Genomic DNA, 20,314 nt, shown 5'->3' on the forward strand with positions numbered 1-20,314 from the left:
GCTCAGCTTTTAGAAGATGATAGGAGCGATAGCAGAAGCCAACGTGGTCTGGGGGGTAAAAGTGGTTTTGAGTTTCTACCGACAATGAGTGATAAAGAAAAGATTGAGAAATGGAGAGTGAGCTGTGCGATAAGAATAAAAAGCCCAAACACGACCATTAGCAGAGCGGGAAAAAAGATCCACTAGGGGAGGGGTGCAAGACGCCTAAGAACGAAGCTCAAAGGGACAAGCCTGTTATTGAGGGTAATCAGACTTCAGCTATCCTGCTAAAGCTAACAATGTTTCAGGGAATGCACCCTATTAAATTCTCAGGAAAACCCAAGTGATTACCCAACCTTCAGAAACAGACTTTCTGTTGTGGCGCAAAGAAGATGTCCGGTTACCCAACAACCGTTGTGAAGCAGAGAGGAGAAGGTGCAGCCTGAAAAGGAAATTCTCTAGAGACCCCGATCTCGAGCAGAGATACCATGCAGTGATGAACGAATACATTGGCAAGGGTTATGCCCGTAAGCTCTTATCGGAAGAAGCTGATCGTCTAAGCGCTAGAACATGGTATCTCACTTTCCTGTCATAAATCAAAACAAGCCAGGAAAAGTGCGAATTGTCTTTGATGCTGCCGCTGAAAATAATCGAACTTCCCTCAACAAGAACCTGCTACAGGGTCCAGATAGCACAAATTCTCTTATTGGGATCCTGCTCAGATTCCGACAAGAAAACACTGCAATAGTAGCTGACATCGAAAGTATGCTCCACCAGGTTAGGGTTCGTGAAGAAGACCAAGACTCCCTACAATTCCTGTGGTGGGATGAGAGTACAGGTGATTCATTAGAGATGTATGTGATGACGGTGCACATCTTCAGCGCGACCGACTCACCATGTGTAGCAAATTCAACTCTCAAGCGAACGGCGCACGATAATGATAAGGATTTTGACACCATCAAAGTTCAGATGCTATGACGCAATTTCTATGTTGACGATCTATTGAAGACAGTGCCCACGCCTGCTACAGCGACAAGACTGGCCGGTCAACTGATTGAGCTGTGTGCTAAGGGAGGGTTTAATTTGACAAAGTTTATGAGCAATGATCGTAACGTGTTGGCTAAAATACCTGCTGAGGAGAGAGCTGTGCCAGCATCACACCTCGATCTTGATGAGCTGCCTGTTAACTGAGCTCTTAAAGTGGAATGGAACATTGCGTTAGACAAGTTTGGTTTTAAAATAGCAGACTTAAACAATCCGAATACTATGCGGTGTGCTGTCGACGATCTCATCAGTTTTTAATCCTTTGAACTTCGCCACCCCAGTAATGCTGCCAGCCAAACAGATCACGCAAAGTTTGTGGCATCGCAAAGCCCCATGGGATCAACCGATCAGTGGGGAAACTCTTGAAAAGTGGTTAGTTTGGAAGAGCAGTCTTCCCCTCCTCGGGGAATTAACTGTTCCCAGGTGCTACTTCAGTCTTTTAGAACATAAAGGAGTCACATTTCAACTGCATCACTTCTGTGACGCCTCAGAATCTGGTTATGGAACTATTTCTTATTTGTGCTTGGAGGATCTGGACCGTTTCACTGAGTGCGCCTTTGTGACTGGGAAATCTAGAAATGCGCCCATCAAGAGCGCCAGCATTCCAAGGCTTGAGCTTCAAGGAGCGCTTCTTGCCGTGCGGATCGACTCGAGAGAGAGTTAGAGTTTAGTTTTGAGAAGGTTATCTTTTGGACTGACTCAATGATAGTGCTGAATTACATCAGGAATGAAAGCCGGTGATTCCAGACCTATGTCACAAACAGAGTAACTGAAATCAGGGAACTAACTTTTCCACACCAGTGGAGACATTATCCAGATGCTATCAATCCTGCGGATGACGCAAGCCGGGGTTTAAGGATAGAGGAATTCCTCAGAAGTGAACGCTGGTTAAAGGCGCACGCTCTAGATCAAACACTGTGTTTTAATGAGGTTCCTCATCGAACTACCTTGTTTTCAAAATAAGCAAAGTTTGTATTGGATTTGCGGTAAAAATCAACACAAAGCTCATCAATGTGCACAACAGTCCACAGCACCAAAAAGGAAATCGCCTGACATCTGCAGAAATTTCAATAAGTTCTTCTCAGCAACTTGTGAACAATCTAATAACAAGTATTCAGGTGGCCGGCTTCACAAATGTCAGAAATGGGATTGTAAAGCTATTGATCATACAGAACAGCGAATCCTTTTGTTAGTCACAGGCCTAGCAGCCTCAAACAAACAAGCCGCTGAGAAAACAACCACCGAATATCAAGAAAACTTTGTTTGGCCTACCAGCTAATACACTGCCGGAAAACTCAAAGAACGTTACATCCTTTGGACATCAGTTGTCTCTGCTGGGGAGAAACTGCACTGCCTCTTGGCACTTGTTGCTCCGTTTCTCTCGTCAGTCACTGAATGCTGATTACGTTGCCCCCAAATGTCTACACTTAAAGTACCAGTCGCTTGAAACCCCTGTTGCAGTCTCTGTTGCTGATGCAAATTCTCAGTTAAAGGCTGTTGACACTGGAAATTCTCATACATTTGAGCAATGGTAGACAAACAAGCTTTCAGATGCTTTTAGTTCCAGGTCTGTCCTGGCCCATCCTGTTTGGACACAACCATTTGCACTCTATACAAGTCTTGGTGGATCATGGTGAGCCCATTATCCTCTTTCATCATGCCCACGTCTTTCAAAATTGCCTACTCCCTTGACAATCCAAAGGGACGACACCCATGCTGGAGTAACTTGTTTGCTCACAGGAGCCCCATCACCTGGTCTTCCATTTACAAGCTCCAAACTAAACTATGGACTTAACTTTGTTTCTGTTTGTCTCACCCTTGATACATCATTTATGGCTGCTTCACCGTTGGAGTTGTGGGTTGATGGTCAGGAAATTCAGCCTGGTGTTATAGCTCTACGTGGTTCTTTTCACATGTCTGCTATCACAGATCAGCAGCGACCTGTTGCGTCTTGCCATGCAACACTGTACTCTTCCCCCAGATCTCCTGGAACCCCTTGCTGCTCAGGACATTGTCTTGGATCTTGAACCTGCTTTTACCACAATTCTGCAGTTGAATGCAAACGGAAACAAGCTGACATTCCTCTCAACATTGTTCTTGGACATGTGAGGCCATCAAGTAATGCATACTCTAAAGCTGTTGAAGAGGCAGCTGAGAACACTGCTGCCATTCTCGCAGACAGTTGGATAAATTGGGTTGTCGTGTCTTTTCCCGCGAATTTTAACTATGTTAATGTATTTTCTTTGTTTTCGAGCACGTGACATAGTTGTGATGCAATTAGTCACAAAATTTAGAGCCTATAAGCGTAAATGTTTTCGAGTGGATTCTATTTTCTTCTTTGTAGCTTGATATTTCAGTTTGATGCAGTTGCATGGACAAGTTTTTTCAAGTATCGAGTATCGTCGATGGATTTGTATTTGCTCGTGAAAAAGCGGTGAAAGGAAACGGTGGATTAAACAGGATTTACCTACGACGCGTGCATTAGTAATTTGTGCCGAGTGTGATTTTCTCGTCGAAGTATCCCACATTTCCTGTAAATTTTTGTGAGAAAACGAGGTAGGATCAAGAGTTACGTACAGAGATATATGCTGTTTGGAGGTACATTTGTATTTGTAACGTTTGCGTGCTTGTTATGTTATAAACTTGGGATGGCAGAAAGCCAGCGAGGAGGAGAGCGTGATATTGACATTGAAAGCAGAAGGGAGTTAAATGCAGTTGCTGATAATTCGGCTGTTTCTGAAAGAATTGTTGCCTTGAAGAAATCGAAAGCTGGCCATCTTGGAGAGTTAACAAATATTTATCGTAGACTTGATGAGTATTTGACAGATCACAAATTTTCCATTGACGTTCGCAAAGACTCGCATCACTTGGATAATCAGTGAAAACGATATTCGCATGTGTACTATGATTTGATCCAGTTATTGCACGAGAATTAAAGAATGTATGAGGAGAATCGATATGATGAACAAAATCGAAGGTACCACTTATATCTTGAGTTAATACACCGATACATTGCTTCTGAAGAGGGGTTTGCAAATGTTTCCGAGACAGGAGACAATATGGCGGATGATGACATGATGCAACTTACCAAAGTATTTTCGGCTAATGTGCCACTATCCGAGTTCAAGGATGATGTTCGAAGTATTTGCTCTGTTCGCTCAAAAGGGTCTAATGTTTCCAGATCAAGTACAGCTGCTCATGAAAAGGCAAGGTTACAGAAAGTTATTTCTGAGAAAAAGGAGAACAATTAAAAGGAGCTAAAGCAAGGAGATTAAAAGAAGGACCGTTAAAGTTAGAAAACCAAATTGCAGAAGCTGAGGATGCTGTGGAATTAGCTAAAACCGAGTTTCAATTTTATGAGGAGCTTGAAGATCCCCTTGGAGGTTCTATTAGCAGAGCAAATAGAGTACAAGACCTAAACTGTGAGGAACAGATAAAAAATATTGAACCAAAACGCAGTATTAAGGAATCAATGGAAAGAGACAGAAAGCTGCAAATTGCGGAACATAAACCCAAGATAAAGGATGAGAAGACAATTGCAGGCATCATTTGCGGAGAAATCATTGCGTGGGACGGTTCCATTATTTAGCTCAACCCCAGGTGGAGCAGCAATTTCAGAGCCTTGTGTTAAGGAGCGTAGCATGAATCCGGAAGCAGCCCCCTTTATTTATAGAGCTTTACCGCACGATCGATTTTGCCAGCCTGGTAGTGCATTGTTTCCCACACCTGCAACTGACACTATGATGGCAAGGCTCACAACCAGTATAGACTCGATAGTAACTAAATCCAGTCTCCCTCCTTTGGATGTGGTCAAATTCTCTGGTAATCCTTGTGAATATTTCAGATTCAAATCGCGTTTTGAGGAAATGGTTGATACCCAGAACATTTCAGAAGCTCAGAAAATGTCGCGTTTGTTGCAGTTTCTTGATGGCCCAGCTAGAAGTGCTGTTGCGGGTTTTGAAGAAGTGCCTGGTGGGCTGGGTAAGGCCCTAAAAATGTTGCAGCAACGTTTTGGACAACCACATATTGTGGCAAAGGCATGTGTTGATGCTTTATTTGATGGACCAAACATATCAAACAACGATGGACAAGGGCTGCAGGAATTTGCTGACCGCTCAAGGACATTGTATGAAAAATTAAGATCACTTAATGCCCTGTCAGAAATGAACATGTCAAGTTTGTCGGAAATGTCGGGGAAGTTACCTGTTGTGCTACAGATTAAGTGGAGAGATGAGGCTCTGAGAATTAGAGAAAGAAAAGGTTTCCTAACTCTTGAGGATCTGGTGATGTTTATTGAAAAGCGTGCTGAAGCAGCTAATGACCCAGTCTTCGGAAGGGTTGGAGAGACGAAGCAATTTTTCTAAAGAAGAAACCCAACAGCCAGTCGACAACTGTTGCCCCCAAGTCTTAATGTGGTGACCGGGCCCAAGACGACGACAATGGCAGTGCAAGTTGGACCTAGTGACCCAGCGAAATCAGACAAGGAGTCAAATTCTACAACGATGAAAGTAAAATGTTATGGCTGTGAAACTACACATAAGATAGAGCACTGTCCTGATTTTCTAAACAAATCTATAAGGCAGAGAATAGTCTTTGCAAGGTACAAGGGACTTTGTTTGAACTGTTTACGCAAGGGACACTTTGTTAGTGAGTGCCAGTCAACCTTTAAATGTAAACATTGTCAACAACCACATCATTCCTTATTGCACAAACCAATAGAGGATAAAGAGGAAACATTGGCGAACCCTAAGGAAGGCCCAGGGCCGAGAGAGCAAGCAAATGTGAATACTGTAACTACAGCACCTGTTGAAACATCAAGTCTCACGTATTCCACGACCTCAAGGACTAAGGTCGCATTACAAGTTGTTCCAGTTAAGATAATGAACAAAGAAGGAGATTCTGTTGCTACATATGCGGTGCTTGATACTCGGAGTGAAGAGACATTTCTCTCCAAGGCTATTTGTCATAAACTTGGATTACAAGTTAGCAACTGTGACAATTTGGCTGTATGCACATTATCGGGCGAGTCCTCAATTAAAGTTGGTCAAGCCAATGTTCGAGTGAAAGCTGTTGATAGCCAGGACAATCACATCCTAGAAATCAAAAACGTTAAAGTTGTAGACAATCTTAACATCACTACAGCAAGAGCTGAGGACTTGTCTAAGTGGCCTCATTTAAAGGACCTTGAAATAAACAGGTGACTATGCTGATCGGTGCAAACGTTCCTGAAGCCCAAGTGCATGAATAATTTAGGAGAGGGGGACCAGAACCATATGCTGTTCGCACTGTACTGGGTTGGGCTGTGCTTGGACCAGTTGATGCTGCAAATATTATGTGCTCCCACCTGAAGAATGTGAATTTTGTAAAGTATGGTGATGAGTTGGTTGATCATCAAATGAAACAGTTTCTAAGGCTTGAAGACATTGCCATGAACAGGAGTTCCAAGAAAGGAATGTCAATTAAAGACCAGGAAGCAAAGAAAAGAATGGAAAACTCAGTTTTTGTTGTAGGTGGACACTACGAAGTTGGAATGTTATGGAAGAGTGATACCCCTTAGCTGCCAAACAACAGGCAGACAGCAGAGGCAAGACTACAGTCTTTAAACAGAAAACTCAAGCGTGATGAGAACATTCACAGAAAGTACAGAGAGTTTATGAGAACCTCATTCAGAAAGGATATGCCAGAAAAATGACTGAAGAAGAGGCGCTGCGCCGAAGCCAAAGGACATGGTATTTGCCACATCACGGTGTGTTTCACCCCCAAAAGCAGGGCAAAATTCGTGTAGTATTTGATGTGGCTTCTTTGCACGACGGAGTTTCTCTCAACAACCAGTTGCTCCAGGGTCCCGACTTAACTAACAATTTGCTTGGTATTTTGCTGAGGTTTAGACAATATCCTAAAGCACTAGTAGCTGACATAGAGGGCATGTTTAACCAAGTCAAAGTACCCCCAGAGGACTCTGATGCTTTGAGATTGCTTTGGTGGGAGGACAGTGACCTTGAGAAGCTCTCGGAATTTCAGATGACAACTCATAGCTTCGGTGCCACAGACTCACCCAGTTGTGCAAACTTTTGCCTAAAGAAAGCTGCAGAGGACCATAAAGGAAGATTTAGTGATGAGGCTGTAAGTGTGGTCGAAAATGATTTTTACATAGATGACTTCGTGAAGTCAGTGGGGACAGTATCTGAAGCAAGCTCGCTAGCCGACGAAGTGACTTGTTTGCTTAACGAAGCTGGATTTAGACTGACGAAATCAATGAGTAACAGTCGAGAGGTGCTGTCTAAGATACCTGACGCAGATCGTGCGAAGCCAACTCTAGATTTAGATCTTGAGAACCTCCCTGTAGAAAGGACACTAGGTGTGCAGTGGGATGTGGAGAAAGATGCTGTCTTATTCAAGGTTCGTGAACCCCACAAACCACCTACAAAACGTGGAATTCTGTCAGCAGTAAGCTCACTGTATGATCCCATGGGATTTGTTTGCCCGGTTGTCCTGGAAGCTAAGAAGTTTTTGCAAAGACTGTGGAAGCTAAATCTGAGATTGGACGATCTGATACCTGAAGATTTACAAAGCCTCTGGAACGAGTGGAAGTGCAAGTTGGCTGTCTTGTCACAAGTTCAAGTACCGCGATGTCACCTGATCGACAGCACAGTAGTCAACATATCCCTTCACTTGTTTTCTGATGCTTCAGAAGATGGCTACGGCATGTGCTCGTACCTCAGATTTGTCTATGCTTGCGGAACTGTGAGATGTTCTTTTCTCATTGGAAGGTCGAGGAGTTCACCAGTGAGACCAATTTCAATTCCAAGGCTTGAGCTGCAAGCAGTGACAATGTCTGTGAAGATGTACAGAGTGCTTGTAGATGAGTTGACTTACAAGATAAGCAACGCCACATTTTGGTCAGATTCTCAGACGAAATTGCAGTATATTAAGAATGTATCTAAACAATTTCAGACGTACGTTGCTAACTGTGTGGTTGAAATACGTGAGGTTACATCACCTGACCAATGGAGGCACTGCCCGGGAAAGGTTAACCCTGCCGATGACGCTTCATGTGGCTTAAAACCTCCGAAACGTTCTTGTCAACATCCATGGTAGAGAGGAACTGAATTCCTTTGGGAGGCAGAGGAGTGCTGGCCAGGTGTAGTAACGTATGGAGAAGTACCAGACAGTGACCCGGAAGTGCGAATTTCAGCAAATGTTCACCCCATAAGAGTTGAAACACGTTGTATGGGCACTCCCACCGAGTGCAGTGAGAATGACAACGCGTCAGAAGATAGTCATGCAGGTTTAAGTACGCTTATAGAGAGCTGCAGCTAATGGTTAACCCTGCAACGCCATGTAGTGTGGATAAAATGATTTTGCCAGTGGGTCGCTGATAAGAGGATTGCCGGTTCTACCTGACCACTGACTTTAGAGGAACCTAATCAGTCAACTGAATTGTTCGCTGAGTTCAAAATGAAAGCTTTCCAGAAGATGTCAAGGAAGTGAAGCCGAAGAAGGAAGTCAAGAAATCTAGCAAGCTGGGAAACCTGAGACCAGTGTTAGTAGATGGAGTACTGCTGGTTGGAGGACGATTGGAGAAAGCTGTGATACTCTCGTGGGACGAAAAACATCCAATGGTTCTACCAAAGCGCCATCACGTGAGCCAGTTGATTGTTCGTCACTACCATGAGTGTGCTGCTCATAGTGGAAGAGAACAAACTTTGTGTGAACTGCAAAGAATGTTCTGGATTATTGGTGGAAGAGGTCTGGTGAAGACGACTATTAGAGGCTGCATCAGGTGTCGGAAAATGAATGCTAAACCCTTGGAGCAGTTTATGGGGTCGCTACCAAGAGCAAGGCTAGAGGCGTACCATCCTCCATTTACATTTACTGGTGTTAACTTGTTCGGACCATTAATGGTCAAGTGGGGCCGCCGAACCGCGAAACGATGGGGATGTTTGTTCACATGTCTCACGACTCGCGCTGTGTATTTGGATGCAACGTCCTCACTCAAAACAGATGATTTTATTATAATTTCCGCCAATTCATAAGCAGAAGCAAGCCCATAAAAGCACTGATTAGTGGTGTGAATTTCTTCAGATGTGAAAATTGCGAAGAAATCAATTGCTTTCTCGAAAATATCCTTGTGACTGATGAGTACTCAGAAATTCTGTGTTTTTTTTTGTACCTCAGACGCCGAGACTTGATTCTTCCAACAGGAGATAAGCAAGTTTCGGGTACTTTGGGGAGTACTGCAGCTTTAAATAAAACGCCTCACGTGCTTTTGCGAAAGCATGTTGTGCTATTTCGCATGCAAGCTCTTATTTAAAAACTTCAACACACTCTTCTGTTCAACTTGCTCACACTTAATTGTCTCAAGCTTGACCTCTGAAACAAAAGAAATTGCTAATGAGGCAAGATGGGTAGCGTGCTAAAGCATGTTAAAATAAATTCCTTTGGGTTTAATTATTTATATTCACAAAATTTCTCAAATTGGTGAGTTTTTAACTCCCCCCGAAAAGGAATATATCACAAAGACATTTTTTTGGGTGGGGTGGGGGGGGGGAGGGTTCTTAAAAAGAATAAGTGCTTATCAGCAAATTTCGTTTTCTCAGTTCTTTTGCATCTCACCAACCACCCCTCCCTTCTTCTTCTGTCATTCCCTCCTATAGTTAGTTCTTCCTAACACCCCCTCTTCACTATCTCTCACCTAACCCCCATATTATCTCACTCTTACCTGCTTCCTTTGTCTTTATTTTTGTTGGTACTCACGTGGATTTGAACTCCCAACCTCTGGATCTGTAGTCCTCTTCCTTACCTACTTGACCACGCAAGCAATCGTTGAAATTCACCCTATAATTCTCAAGCTTATAATTTATTGGTCCCAGACTCACCACGGCCAAAAATTATAATTTATTCACACATGTACATGACAGATCAACACGAACTTCGGTTGGTTCAGTACTAGAAAAGCATAGAGAGTTTTGTTCAAATGGCGGTGAAAATGGATAGCTGCGTAGCTGAAGAACTCTTCTACGAAAAACTTGAGTCAATGAAATCACCCAGAAAGGGAAAAGCAAATAGAGCGAAAGCTTGGCTTACTGTAGAGAATTCCAAAGACATTGAAGGGCTTTCAACAAGCAACGTGGCAACAATAAAGCGTAAAAAGTGGACCCTACAGCATGGAAAAATTGCTAATCCAGATGGAAAGTTCCTTATTCCAAAGCGTGATATTTTCAAGACATTATGTGAAGCTCACTCTCCCATAGTGCATAGAGGAAGAGACAAAACTGAACGTTACATACGTGAGTCATATGCGGAAATTTCACAAGAAGTAGTAACACTTTTTGCTTCCCTCTGTAAACTCCATCAACAGCAACGTAGTGTCTACAACCACGTAAAAATGTACCAATTTAAGTCTTTACTCTCAACAGAGTATTGCAGACTGCTTTAAATAATAATAGTAATAAAAAATACAACAATGAATACAACAATAACATAAAATAACTAATCAATATGTAAGACTACACAGGGATTGCCTAAATGAATATGGCGAAGTAGTTGCTATAATTTCTGGAGGGAGATTGTTCCACTGTGCAATTGTCCTGGGGTAAAAAGAGTTCTTATGATAATCACATGTACAACGTGGCTGTTCAAATCGATGACAGAGAGACAAGAGCCTGGTGTCCGTTCTGCTCTTATGTTCTCTCTGAAGCTTGTCGCCTTCATAAGTGGCTAATCTATTACACTGCTTGCACAACATACAGAGACGTGCGCCAAATGGGCCGGAGCTCCAGAGATCTGCATTTAAGAGAAGATAACATATCACTGTCTAATCTATCGTAGCGCCCGAGTACCCAGCGAGCTGCTCGGCGTTGAATCATTTCAACTTGTTGCATGTTCTTAGCTACGTAAGGGTGCCAGACAATGGCACTATATTCAACAATTGGTCTCACAAGGGCTTTATATGCTTGTTCTTTGGATTTGGCCGAACACGTGCGAAGATTGCGGCATAGAAAGTTCAGAGTCTTGTTTGCTTTGGTGGTAATTGCATTTACATGATCATTCCAGCGTAAGTCATGCGAGAGGTTGATCCCTAAATATTTAGTAGTATCAACAGTTTCTAGGACCTTGCCATGAAGTTTGTACTGGAATTTAAAAGGCGACGTCTGCGTGTTACCCGTATAATGTTGCACTTGCTTGGATTAAATTCCATAATCAGTCGGATTCCCATTTTTCCAAGCTGTGAAGATCATCTTGTAATTTAAGTATTCTGAAGGGATTACCCTAGTTAAATAAGGGTTTACTACTATAATTGCCGGCAATCGCTCTCAGATTTTATTGTAAGGTAAATGACAGTGTCATTGGCAAAAAGACGGACCCTTGACTTAACATAGCATGGGAGATCATTAATAAAGATAAGAAACAGTAACGGCCTCAGCACTGATCCTTGCGGTACACCGGGTGTTACTAAAACGAAGACCCAAAAACGAAGACCTGAGACCTAAGACCCCATGGACTAAAACGAAGACCCCACGGACTAAAACGAAGACCCCTTGGACTAAAACGAAGACCCCATGGACTAAAACGAAGACCTCATGGACTAAAACGACTGATGCTAACCGCTGAGGGCAATGCCCGCTCCCGTAATTTGTTACGGCGGTTTGGGAATGTTGTGGAATTTCCTCTGCAGTATTTAGTTGTGATAGTCAAGTATATCACTTACCTTTCCTTCAGGTTTCTTTGCGGAAAATATTTTGCATGTTTTAAACCTCTTTGGAAGTGTTTACGGTGAAGATGACGTCAGTTTTATTTAAATCAAAGCTTTTTGCGGGGTGAGGGCGTTTGAGCCCTCTAGTGTGTCGTGTGGTTATAATGCGCCCTCGGTGAAGAGAACTGGCGTGACAAGCCCAAAGGTCATCAGCGTGTTCATGGGAGGCCTGACAATCAAAAAGGCTTATGACAGAATTTGTCTTGAAGACTTCCGCCAAACGTGTTTTGGGCGCGTAGTTGGGGTTTGAGGGAGGAGGGAGTCCATTGCCTTTCTAATATTTTATGGTTCAAAATTCAATGTTGCATGATTTGGGTGTCATCCCTGGTGTAATGAGTTAAGAAAATATGACCGCGTGCTCCAGATTTCTAAAATGTCGAAGAATTGTATCAATGCATTTAAAAAACAAAACAGTGACAACACGTAGTACAGGGAAGGAATTTCTCATTGACGAATTCAAGGACAGAGGAACCTCGCGCTCTATTTATTACTTTTTACCTCATCAATAGGGGGAAAAAAGCCTTCGATCTAGAACATTACGCGAGTACAGGTTAACATTTCAAGTTTCATTTAAGCGAGGTTCATTTGTCTTTACGCCGGGTTTTATTTGTTTTATACGCTGTTACGATATTCTGTCCTCTATTGTTAAAAAATGACTAATCTTTACGGCTTAAACAGTTGTTTTAATGATAGCTGTGATAAAAAAAATAATAACAAGGAAAAACAAAACGCATATCCGACGAGACTCGAACCTGGGACCTTTGTTCCAACGTGACGGTTTTAACACTAGGCCACGAGGGCTCTCTCACCTAAATTCTGCAAAAAGCTTTGATTTAAATAAAACTGACGTCATCTTCACCGTAAACACTTCCAAAGAGGTTTAAAACATGCAGAATATTTTCCGCAAAGAAACCTGAAGGAAAGGTAAGTGATAGACTTGACTATCACAACTAAATACTGCAGAGGAAATTGCACAAGATTCCCAAATCGCCATAACAAATTACGGGAGCGGGCATTGCCCTCAGCGGTTAGCATCAGTCGTTTTAGTCCATGAGGTCTTCGTTTTAGTCCATGGGGTCTTCGTTTTAGTCCATATGGTCTTCGTTCTAGTCCATAGGGTCTTCGTTTTAGTCCATGGCGTCTTCGTTTTAGTCCATGGGGTCTTCGTTTTAGTCCATAGGATCTTCGTTTTATTCCATGGGGTCTTCGTTTTAGTCCATAGGGTCTTCGTTTTAGTCCAAGGGGTCTTCGTTTTAGTCCATAGGGTCTTAGGTCTTAGGTCTTCGTTTTTGGGTCTTCGTTTTAGTAACACCCGGGTACACCTGATGTTACTGGAACTGAATGCAAATGCTCTCCTTCTAGAACTACACTTTGTCTTCTTTTCTCAAGAAAACTTTTCAACCACTGCAATGTAATGTCATCAATGCCACACTTAAACAATTTGTATAGCAAGCCATTGTGTGGAACCTTGTCAAATGCCTTGCTAACGTCCATAACAAAAATGACATCCGTTTGGCCTTCTCCCTGCATTTCTTTTGTCTGGTCATCTATAAGAGCAATTAACTGGGTATCACATGATCGTGCTCGCCTGAAACCATGCTGAGAATCATTTAAAATACCGTAGCGATCCAAATGCTTCGAAATATGTGAGACTAGAACGTGTTCCATTAATTTGCAGCATATACAAGTAAGGGAAACAGGTCGGTAATTTTCCGGTCGGTAATTTTCAGGTAGTTGTCTAGACCCTTTTTTGTGTATTGGAGTTACATTAGCAACTCTGAAAAGACAAGAAGACGAAGTCAAGAAATTGCAAATGATGAAAGAATTAGCTGCCACTAAAGCAGAACCAAATGCTATAAGCAAGATAACAGAAGACTATGAAGATGTCAGTCATCCAAATGAGAAGCTTCTACTGAACGATGATTGTCATGAAGAGCAGTTAGAAAATTATCTTCGGTCTCTGCTGAACTGTGTTCTTTAAAATACAGTGTCCAGTTCCCTGTTACCAGCAACTACCACAACTTCTCATAGTTACATAAATGTCAAGGCTAATGCGAACGTCACCTTCGCTAGCAGATCCATCCTTCCCAAGTCGCAGGTTTTGATGTCGGGAGAACCGCCTAACTGTACCAAGCCCTCCCCTGCGAGCTTAAATCCTTATGCTTTACCTTTCACCACTGCATCACCGTCGCCACAGGAGATACCAAGGAAACCTTGTTCTGAAGGAAAACTGGACTGTCAGCACTCTGAAATCTTCGCCGCTGTCAGTACATCGGGAAAAGATTTGATGCGAAGACTCGCACTTGCTGGCCCAGAGGTAAGATTGTGACTCTCTTCCTCGTCCAGAACCGGAGGTGTTTTCCAGAGACCCTCTAGATTACCCTATGTGGAAAAAATCGTTTGAAACCTTCATCAAAAGGAAGACTAAAGATCCATCTGAGCTACTATATTATCTGGGCAAATATACGTCGGGAGAATCCAAAGAAGCTATAAGTGGTCTTCTTTCCCTAAACAGCTCTGATGCCTATAAGAAAGCAAGAAAGATCCTAGCAGATCGTTTGGCAACACCTTTATTGTAGGAGATGCGTACTGAAAGAGAATCAATAACTGGCCCAAGGTCCAAACGATGGCCATGGTTTAAGGAAATTCTCAGACTTCCTTCAGCATTGTCTCACAGCAATGAATACTGTCGAGTATCTTAAATGTCCTCAACGATCCAGAAGAAAACCAAAAATGACCAGAAAACTGCCAAGCTGTTTGGTGACAAGATGGAGTAGGATTGTCGACGAATGGGCAACCGCAGATGAATTAGAGGGTGACGAAGTTCCACTGTCAAAGGAAGGAGTGATGAAGATTGGTTATCCCCCCTTCACAGAATTCTGCAAATTCATTAAAAGAGAAGCAAGAATATTGTGAAACCCTGTAACTTCCTTACAAGCGTTAAAGGCGGGTGAAACTTACAAGGGCAACCCTAGAAGAACTAATTTTAATCCACGTAAGAAAGGAAATTTTGATGCTAGAACCCTGGCAACTGGCTCGTCGGAGGAAAGGGAAAATGTTGTTGAGAAAACCAGCTAAAGAAACATGAAACGTGTCATCTGTCCCTTTTGTAAGGAGAATCACAAACTACAATACTTGTCACAAATCGTTGAAACAGACACCGCTTCTCGCGAATTGTCTGGAAAAATCCTGAGATTTATACTTTACACTGTTTCCCCCCTGAAATGTGCCTTCTCCCTCCCCAATGTTGAGCCACGCGTATTTTGAAGCACTGAGACCACTGTGATACCCAAATCAACATTGGGGAAGGGGAAGTAGACGTAAGTGTTTCAAGATTTTTGACGAGTATTGTATTTAGTCTGAAGAGAGGAAAGAGTAACGAGAGTAACATTTTCTGTTCAAAGCGAATTCTTGGATCATCGATGGAATCTACCTGCTTGGTTTGCGCACAGATGAGAAAAGGAAATGTAGGATGTCGGTTTATTTTTCAGTTATATTTAAAAAAAAAGCAAAAGATGAAAATAAGGGAATTAAAAGCAATGTGTTACACATACAGGCAGTAATTAAGACATGCGGGAAAATGTGAGGTCGCTGATTATACTTCACTTTCTGAAGACATATCTTCCAACTTTTCAAAAGGGGAAATAATATTTACCTAAGCTAATTAGATTTTCTAAGCGCGATAAATAAGGGCATGTCTGTTGCTAAATGTCTTTCCCGTTCAAGAACGCGTAATCGTGTAGTGAAATGGCAAACTGTGACGCGACAAGTAGTGAAGTGTTAGACTTAAGCACCCTGACAGAAAGTGTAGCAGGTGATAATGCTACTGAGCAATGGGAGGCGCTGGGGTCACGTCAAGTTCAGAGTATTTATCTAATCACATACAGCCGAGCGAACGAAGAGATAGTTCCTAATCGAGAAAGTTTTGTTCAGCTGGTGAGGGATAGTTTCGACAATGCAGACCCATTAACGCATTGTGGGATAGTACAGTGGGTGTGCAGCCAAGAACGGCATAGGGATGGGGACATTCATTATCACATGGCAGTGAAGTTAAATGCACGGCGACGCTGGCTGAAAATACACAATTATCTTGGTGAGCGACACAGAGTGAAAATGCATTTCAGCGCTCCCATAGCAATTATTATTCAGAGTGGCAGTACACAACAAAGAAAGACGAGAGTTACTTACAGTCTGATAACCAGCCCGATTTGACTAATACCCCTGCACTCAGTAATTCAAGGGCTACCGAAACACACACTTGACTTGCCAATGGACGAAGGAAGTGTAAAAAGTCCTCCCAAAGGTTATCGGTTTATGATGTATCGCAGATAGCCGTAAAAAAATGGCATAAAAACTCGGTTAGAGCTGCTGGTGTTAGCACAAAAGCAAAAACGTGAGGGGAAACTTGACTTGGCGCAGTTCATCGCGAATCGTGGAAGTCAGGTAGTGGATGAAGCAATAGCTGTAGACTGGGAATTAGAAAACGCGGAGAGCATGCTGCAAAGGAGTAAAATGACTAGAATTAAGATTTTGTACAGTAAATTGGAAGGATAGTGTGAGCCAGGGTGTGACGGCCAGTGGTTGCAAATGGCAAAAGAAGTGAGCGGAACTCCATTGTGAGGGATGACTTTACAGAAGGTGTTCGCATACTTCTCAACAAAGGGTGCGGATAGTATCGCAATTTGTACTTGAAAGGTCCCTGTAACTGTGCGAAAACATTTTTGCTAAACCCTTTGAACACAATCTACAAAACATTCAGTAATCCAGCATCTATAACATTTGCATGGGTTGGCGCAGAACAGTCAGAAGAAGTTTTTCTCAACGATTTTAGGTGGTCTGCCCAAATTATTCCCTGGCATGACTTCTTAATGCTTCTTGAAGGCCAAACTGTTCATCTACCCGCCCCCAAAACACACTAACGACAAGATATTCTGTTCCAGGGAGATACACCCATTTTTTGTACCAGTAAGGATGAACTTAGTTATGTACGAAGCGGTGGTGTTGATGACAGGGAGACTCAGATGATGAAGGTAAGGTGGCGGGTCTTCAATCTCTTCCATCAAATACCCGAGGAACAGCAGAAGTCAGCCCCCCCGTGTGGAAAATGTTTTAGTCGACTTATTTTCCCACAAGACGACTAATTCAATTATGACTGATCTTATAAAAATGTCACCGAGTTTGTTGACATTTTGTAATCTTTGCTGTGGTTTAAGTGTTACACGATTCACCATGGTGTTTGGAAAATTATTTGCCTTTAGCAACCACACCAAAAGCTACTGCATCTACAAGTCTTTTTAAGTGATAGAACAGATAACGGAACATACACCTGAAGGATAATTTTCTTGATTAAGCTATTCAATAAGGCTATTTGAAGGGCTTCACCATGGTGCACCGATAGTTCTTAAGGTCTATGGTACTATAATTACTTTACTTTAGAACACAGTGGTGAATCGTTGAGTTTCAGCGCTAAGAAGGTCGACAGGTCCTTAAAACAAATGATCTCTTTTAATAATGTAATTTTCTACAAAGTTAGCTTATTTTTGTACACAGAACTGTTAAGATCATAGAAAAAGAAGAAAAAAGTTCCGTGTTCATTTGACACCTTTGTGTAGTTATTTGAGATACGGACTAAGCGGCCATGTACTTGACTATTCTTTCCCTGGAGCTCCAACAGAAATCAAGTCACAATGAACAGTGAATCAATTTCATAAAATGACCACAAAAAAACATTCTGCTATGTAAAAATTGCTAAACGTCCTCTTGATAGCCATCGGAGCAATCTTCACCCCTTTCTGTTTTGAAATACGCAACACCAGCCCTCCCCCCTTAGTTTTGGCGAATAGTGCGATAGTGATATTGTCTATGAAAGTTTACATTTTGCGAGAAGAAATCTCACGCAATTATCCACAGAATTCAATTACTGGTATTTCTTTAATATTTTATATGCTTCCCCTTATTTCTAATCACCATATCAATTCGTTTCGGCATAGAGCGTATTAAATTGTTCACAGTCTCAACAGATATAGAGTAAAATGTATTGATAACACGATTCTTAAACTGTTCAAATGTTTTTCGGCGTAGTTGTTGCTGCACTGCTTGTCTTTTTAACATCCTACTCACCATGGGGAACACATTTTCAATGACCGCAAAATGTGGAGATCTTATACACAGTTTGATTAAGGTACTGTTTGTGCGTTGCATCGCTGCCCTTGCTAAAGCCGAATTTTGAGAGGGATCCCCATCTTGTAAAACGTTCGGCTACATCCTTTGTCAGCAGCTGCGAATAGGCGATTAAAATAATGGTTATCTACAAATGCAGCGAAATAACGACCATTCATTTTTCTCGTAAGGTTCACAGCAGATAACTCCTTTATTGTAAGAAATTGCCACCATCAGTCGTAATACTTTGCCCCCAGTTCCCTCTTTGCGGCCCTTTACTATGCATCCCGGAGTTAAACCCACTGATTTCTTTCTCCAGACATGAGCTTTTGGTGCACGAGCCTGATCTAGTGGATTTCTTTTGTACGTAAATCCTGTTCCATCCAGGTAAAAGGCAATTCCTTCTGTCCAAATCTCCTGGTTGTAGTTGGCTTTCATGTACTTTGCAAACGCAACTCTTTTGCTGTGGTCTTTCGCTGTCATGAGCCCCTTTCTGCGAGTCTGCAGATAGTAGTAGTTTTGTAAATTGAGAAAACGAGAAACTGTTCTTACAGATACGTCCTTGTGTTGAATTCCGGCTTCCTCCATCAGTGCTTTACAGGTAAAGTTCCCCTCTCTTTTCCTCAAAACTGTAATGTATCATATCAGTTGTCTTTTGTCGCAGTTACTTAACTTGTTCTTGCGACCTCTTTTACACGTCTCCTCAGAAGTGCACGTCTTATAAGTTTTCTCAAGTGCAATTTTATAAACAGTGGCCGCAGAATTTGCACATGCTGGCAACTGTTCACAATGATAGGCCTTTAACCTGACATAGATAATACGCACGTGCACGAGTCATGCTATCGATTATAGCTTCAAACACCATCGCAATGTGCGAATAGGCAGAGCCGTTTCACTACACTGTTTTACCACAAAAGTACCTAAAAATTGCTATACTCAAAAGTCTGCATAGCTTCTTTATATAACTCCTACTTCATATCTAGAACAGTCAGAACAAGAACACTCCCCACGTAACAACTGCAGGCAACAATAATTACTCTTCCTACGTTCACGTTACCCGTCCACGCCCTTCAGACGCAAAGACAATACTCGTCACAAATCGTTGAAACAGACACCCTTTCTCTCGAATTGTCTGGAAAAATCCTAAGATTTATACTTCACACTGTTTACCCCCTGAAATGTGCGTTCTCCCTCCCCAATGCTGAGCCACGCATATTTTGAAGCACTGAGACCACTGTGATACCTAAATCAACATTGGGGAAGGGAAAATAGGCACAAGTGTTTCAAGATTTTTGACGAGTATTGTAGATCTTTGTGTTAAGTTTCCAAAAATGCCCTTTTCTCGAAAGAAGAACGTTTGCTCAAGCCAATGCACTTTGCTGGGGATGCCTCAAGTGGGCCATTTGTCTTAAGAATGCAGAGGAAGGAAGACATGCAATATCTCTAACCGCTAACATCCCACCTCACTTCATGATGATGCAGCTGCTCAACGGGACAAGGAAAAGAAGCCTTAAGTTCAGGAAAAAAGTGAAGCAAATTGCAGGAATTTGACTTGTCTTTGCATCGAATTACAGGGTAGGAACAGCCACTCAAAACCCATGTTGCACTCTCTTATAGTACCTGTATGGCTGCACTATGAGAACGACCTGAATGCAAAGATCATGGTTTATGCTCTGTTAGATGATCAGTCTGATGTGTGCTTTGTTGAACAAGCCAAAATTGAGATGCTTGGTGTAAGTGGACAGGAAACTCAGCTTGAGCTGTCTACAGTCTTAGCTGAAGAAACCATCACTAGTCGAAGGATTTACGGTCTTGTGGTTCGTGGTGTGAAGGAACAAACAGATATCCCACATCCTCGAACTTATACGAGAAATATCATCCCAGCAAAGCGTAGTCAAATCCCAACACCTGAAGCTCGGAAGTGGACACACCTGAAGAGAATCTCAGATCAGCTCATACCCTACAAGGAAGATCTTTATGTCAGCTTACTTCTTGGCATTAATTATGTTCACGCCATTAAACCAAGAGAAGTCATCCCAGGGAACAACGACGATCCCTACGCCCAAAGCACTACAATCAGCTGGGGGATCATTGGGATGGTAGAGCCCGGTTGATGCAATTGCGAAGGAAGGGTGGATGTTTACAGAATCGTTTCATGCAAGGTCCAGTTGGAACCAAAAAAACTGTATTATTTCGCCCTTAAGACGCACACTAAAGAGATTCTGACCCCAGTTCAAGTAAACCGAATGCTTTAGTTGGATTTCACAGAGACGAGGGCAGAAGGGTGTTCTCTCTCTTATGAAGACAGGTTCTTATCAAAAGTTAATGAAGGAATTCATCAAAGATGCGATGGTCATTATGAGATGCCACTACCAT

General features: G+C 42.3%; 4 protein-coding genes across 4 annotated transcripts; all 4 read left to right on the top strand.

Moving 5' to 3' along the window:
• The first annotated feature begins 549 nt into the window (after positions 1 to 549).
• LOC140952770 (uncharacterized) lies at positions 550 to 957 on the top strand. The gene has a single exon (XM_073402252.1). It carries the CDS (start codon positions 550 to 552, stop codon positions 955 to 957), a length of 408 nt encoding a protein of 135 aa, XP_073258353.1.
• A 3,590-nt stretch (positions 958 to 4,547) lies between these two features.
• LOC140952869 (uncharacterized) lies at positions 4,548 to 5,387 on the top strand. The gene has a single exon (XM_073402349.1). The coding sequence runs from the start codon at positions 4,548 to 4,550 to the stop codon at positions 5,385 to 5,387; it is 840 nt and encodes a 279-aa protein (XP_073258450.1).
• Positions 5,388 to 5,462: 75 nt separating this feature from the next.
• Positions 5,463 to 6,580, top strand: LOC140952956 (uncharacterized). Its single transcript, XM_073402457.1, has 2 exons — positions 5,463 to 6,220; positions 6,277 to 6,580. Exons 1-2 carry the CDS (start codon positions 5,463 to 5,465, stop codon positions 6,578 to 6,580), a joined length of 1,062 nt encoding a protein of 353 aa, XP_073258558.1.
• A 131-nt stretch (positions 6,581 to 6,711) lies between these two features.
• On the top strand, positions 6,712 to 9,059 carry LOC140953044 (uncharacterized). The gene is made up of 2 exons (XM_073402568.1): positions 6,712 to 8,117; positions 8,489 to 9,059. Exons 1-2 carry the CDS (start codon positions 6,712 to 6,714, stop codon positions 9,057 to 9,059), a joined length of 1,977 nt encoding a protein of 658 aa, XP_073258669.1.
• The last annotated feature ends 11,255 nt before the right edge of the window (positions 9,060 to 20,314 follow it).

Source organism: Porites lutea, chromosome 1, assembly GCF_958299795.1.
Source record: "Porites lutea chromosome 1, jaPorLute2.1, whole genome shotgun sequence".
Taxonomy (NCBI): domain Eukaryota; kingdom Metazoa; phylum Cnidaria; class Anthozoa; order Scleractinia; family Poritidae; genus Porites; species Porites lutea.

Coding starts and splice junctions, on each gene's coding strand:
- LOC140952770 (XM_073402252.1), top strand. CDS start 550: ATGGTATCTCACTTTCCTGTCATAAATCAAAACAAGCCAGGAAAAGTG.
- LOC140952869 (XM_073402349.1), top strand. CDS start 4,548: ATGAGAAGACAATTGCAGGCATCATTTGCGGAGAAATCATTGCGTGGG.
- LOC140952956 (XM_073402457.1), top strand. CDS start 5,463: ATGGCAGTGCAAGTTGGACCTAGTGACCCAGCGAAATCAGACAAGGAG. Junction 6,221..6,276: donor AAGGACCTTGAAATAAACAG/GTGACTATGCTG, acceptor TGAATAATTTAG/GAGAGGGGGACCAGAACCAT.
- LOC140953044 (XM_073402568.1), top strand. CDS start 6,712: ATGACTGAAGAAGAGGCGCTGCGCCGAAGCCAAAGGACATGGTATTTG. Junction 8,118..8,488: donor CGTTCTTGTCAACATCCATG/GTAGAGAGGAAC, acceptor TCAAAATGAAAG/CTTTCCAGAAGATGTCAAGG.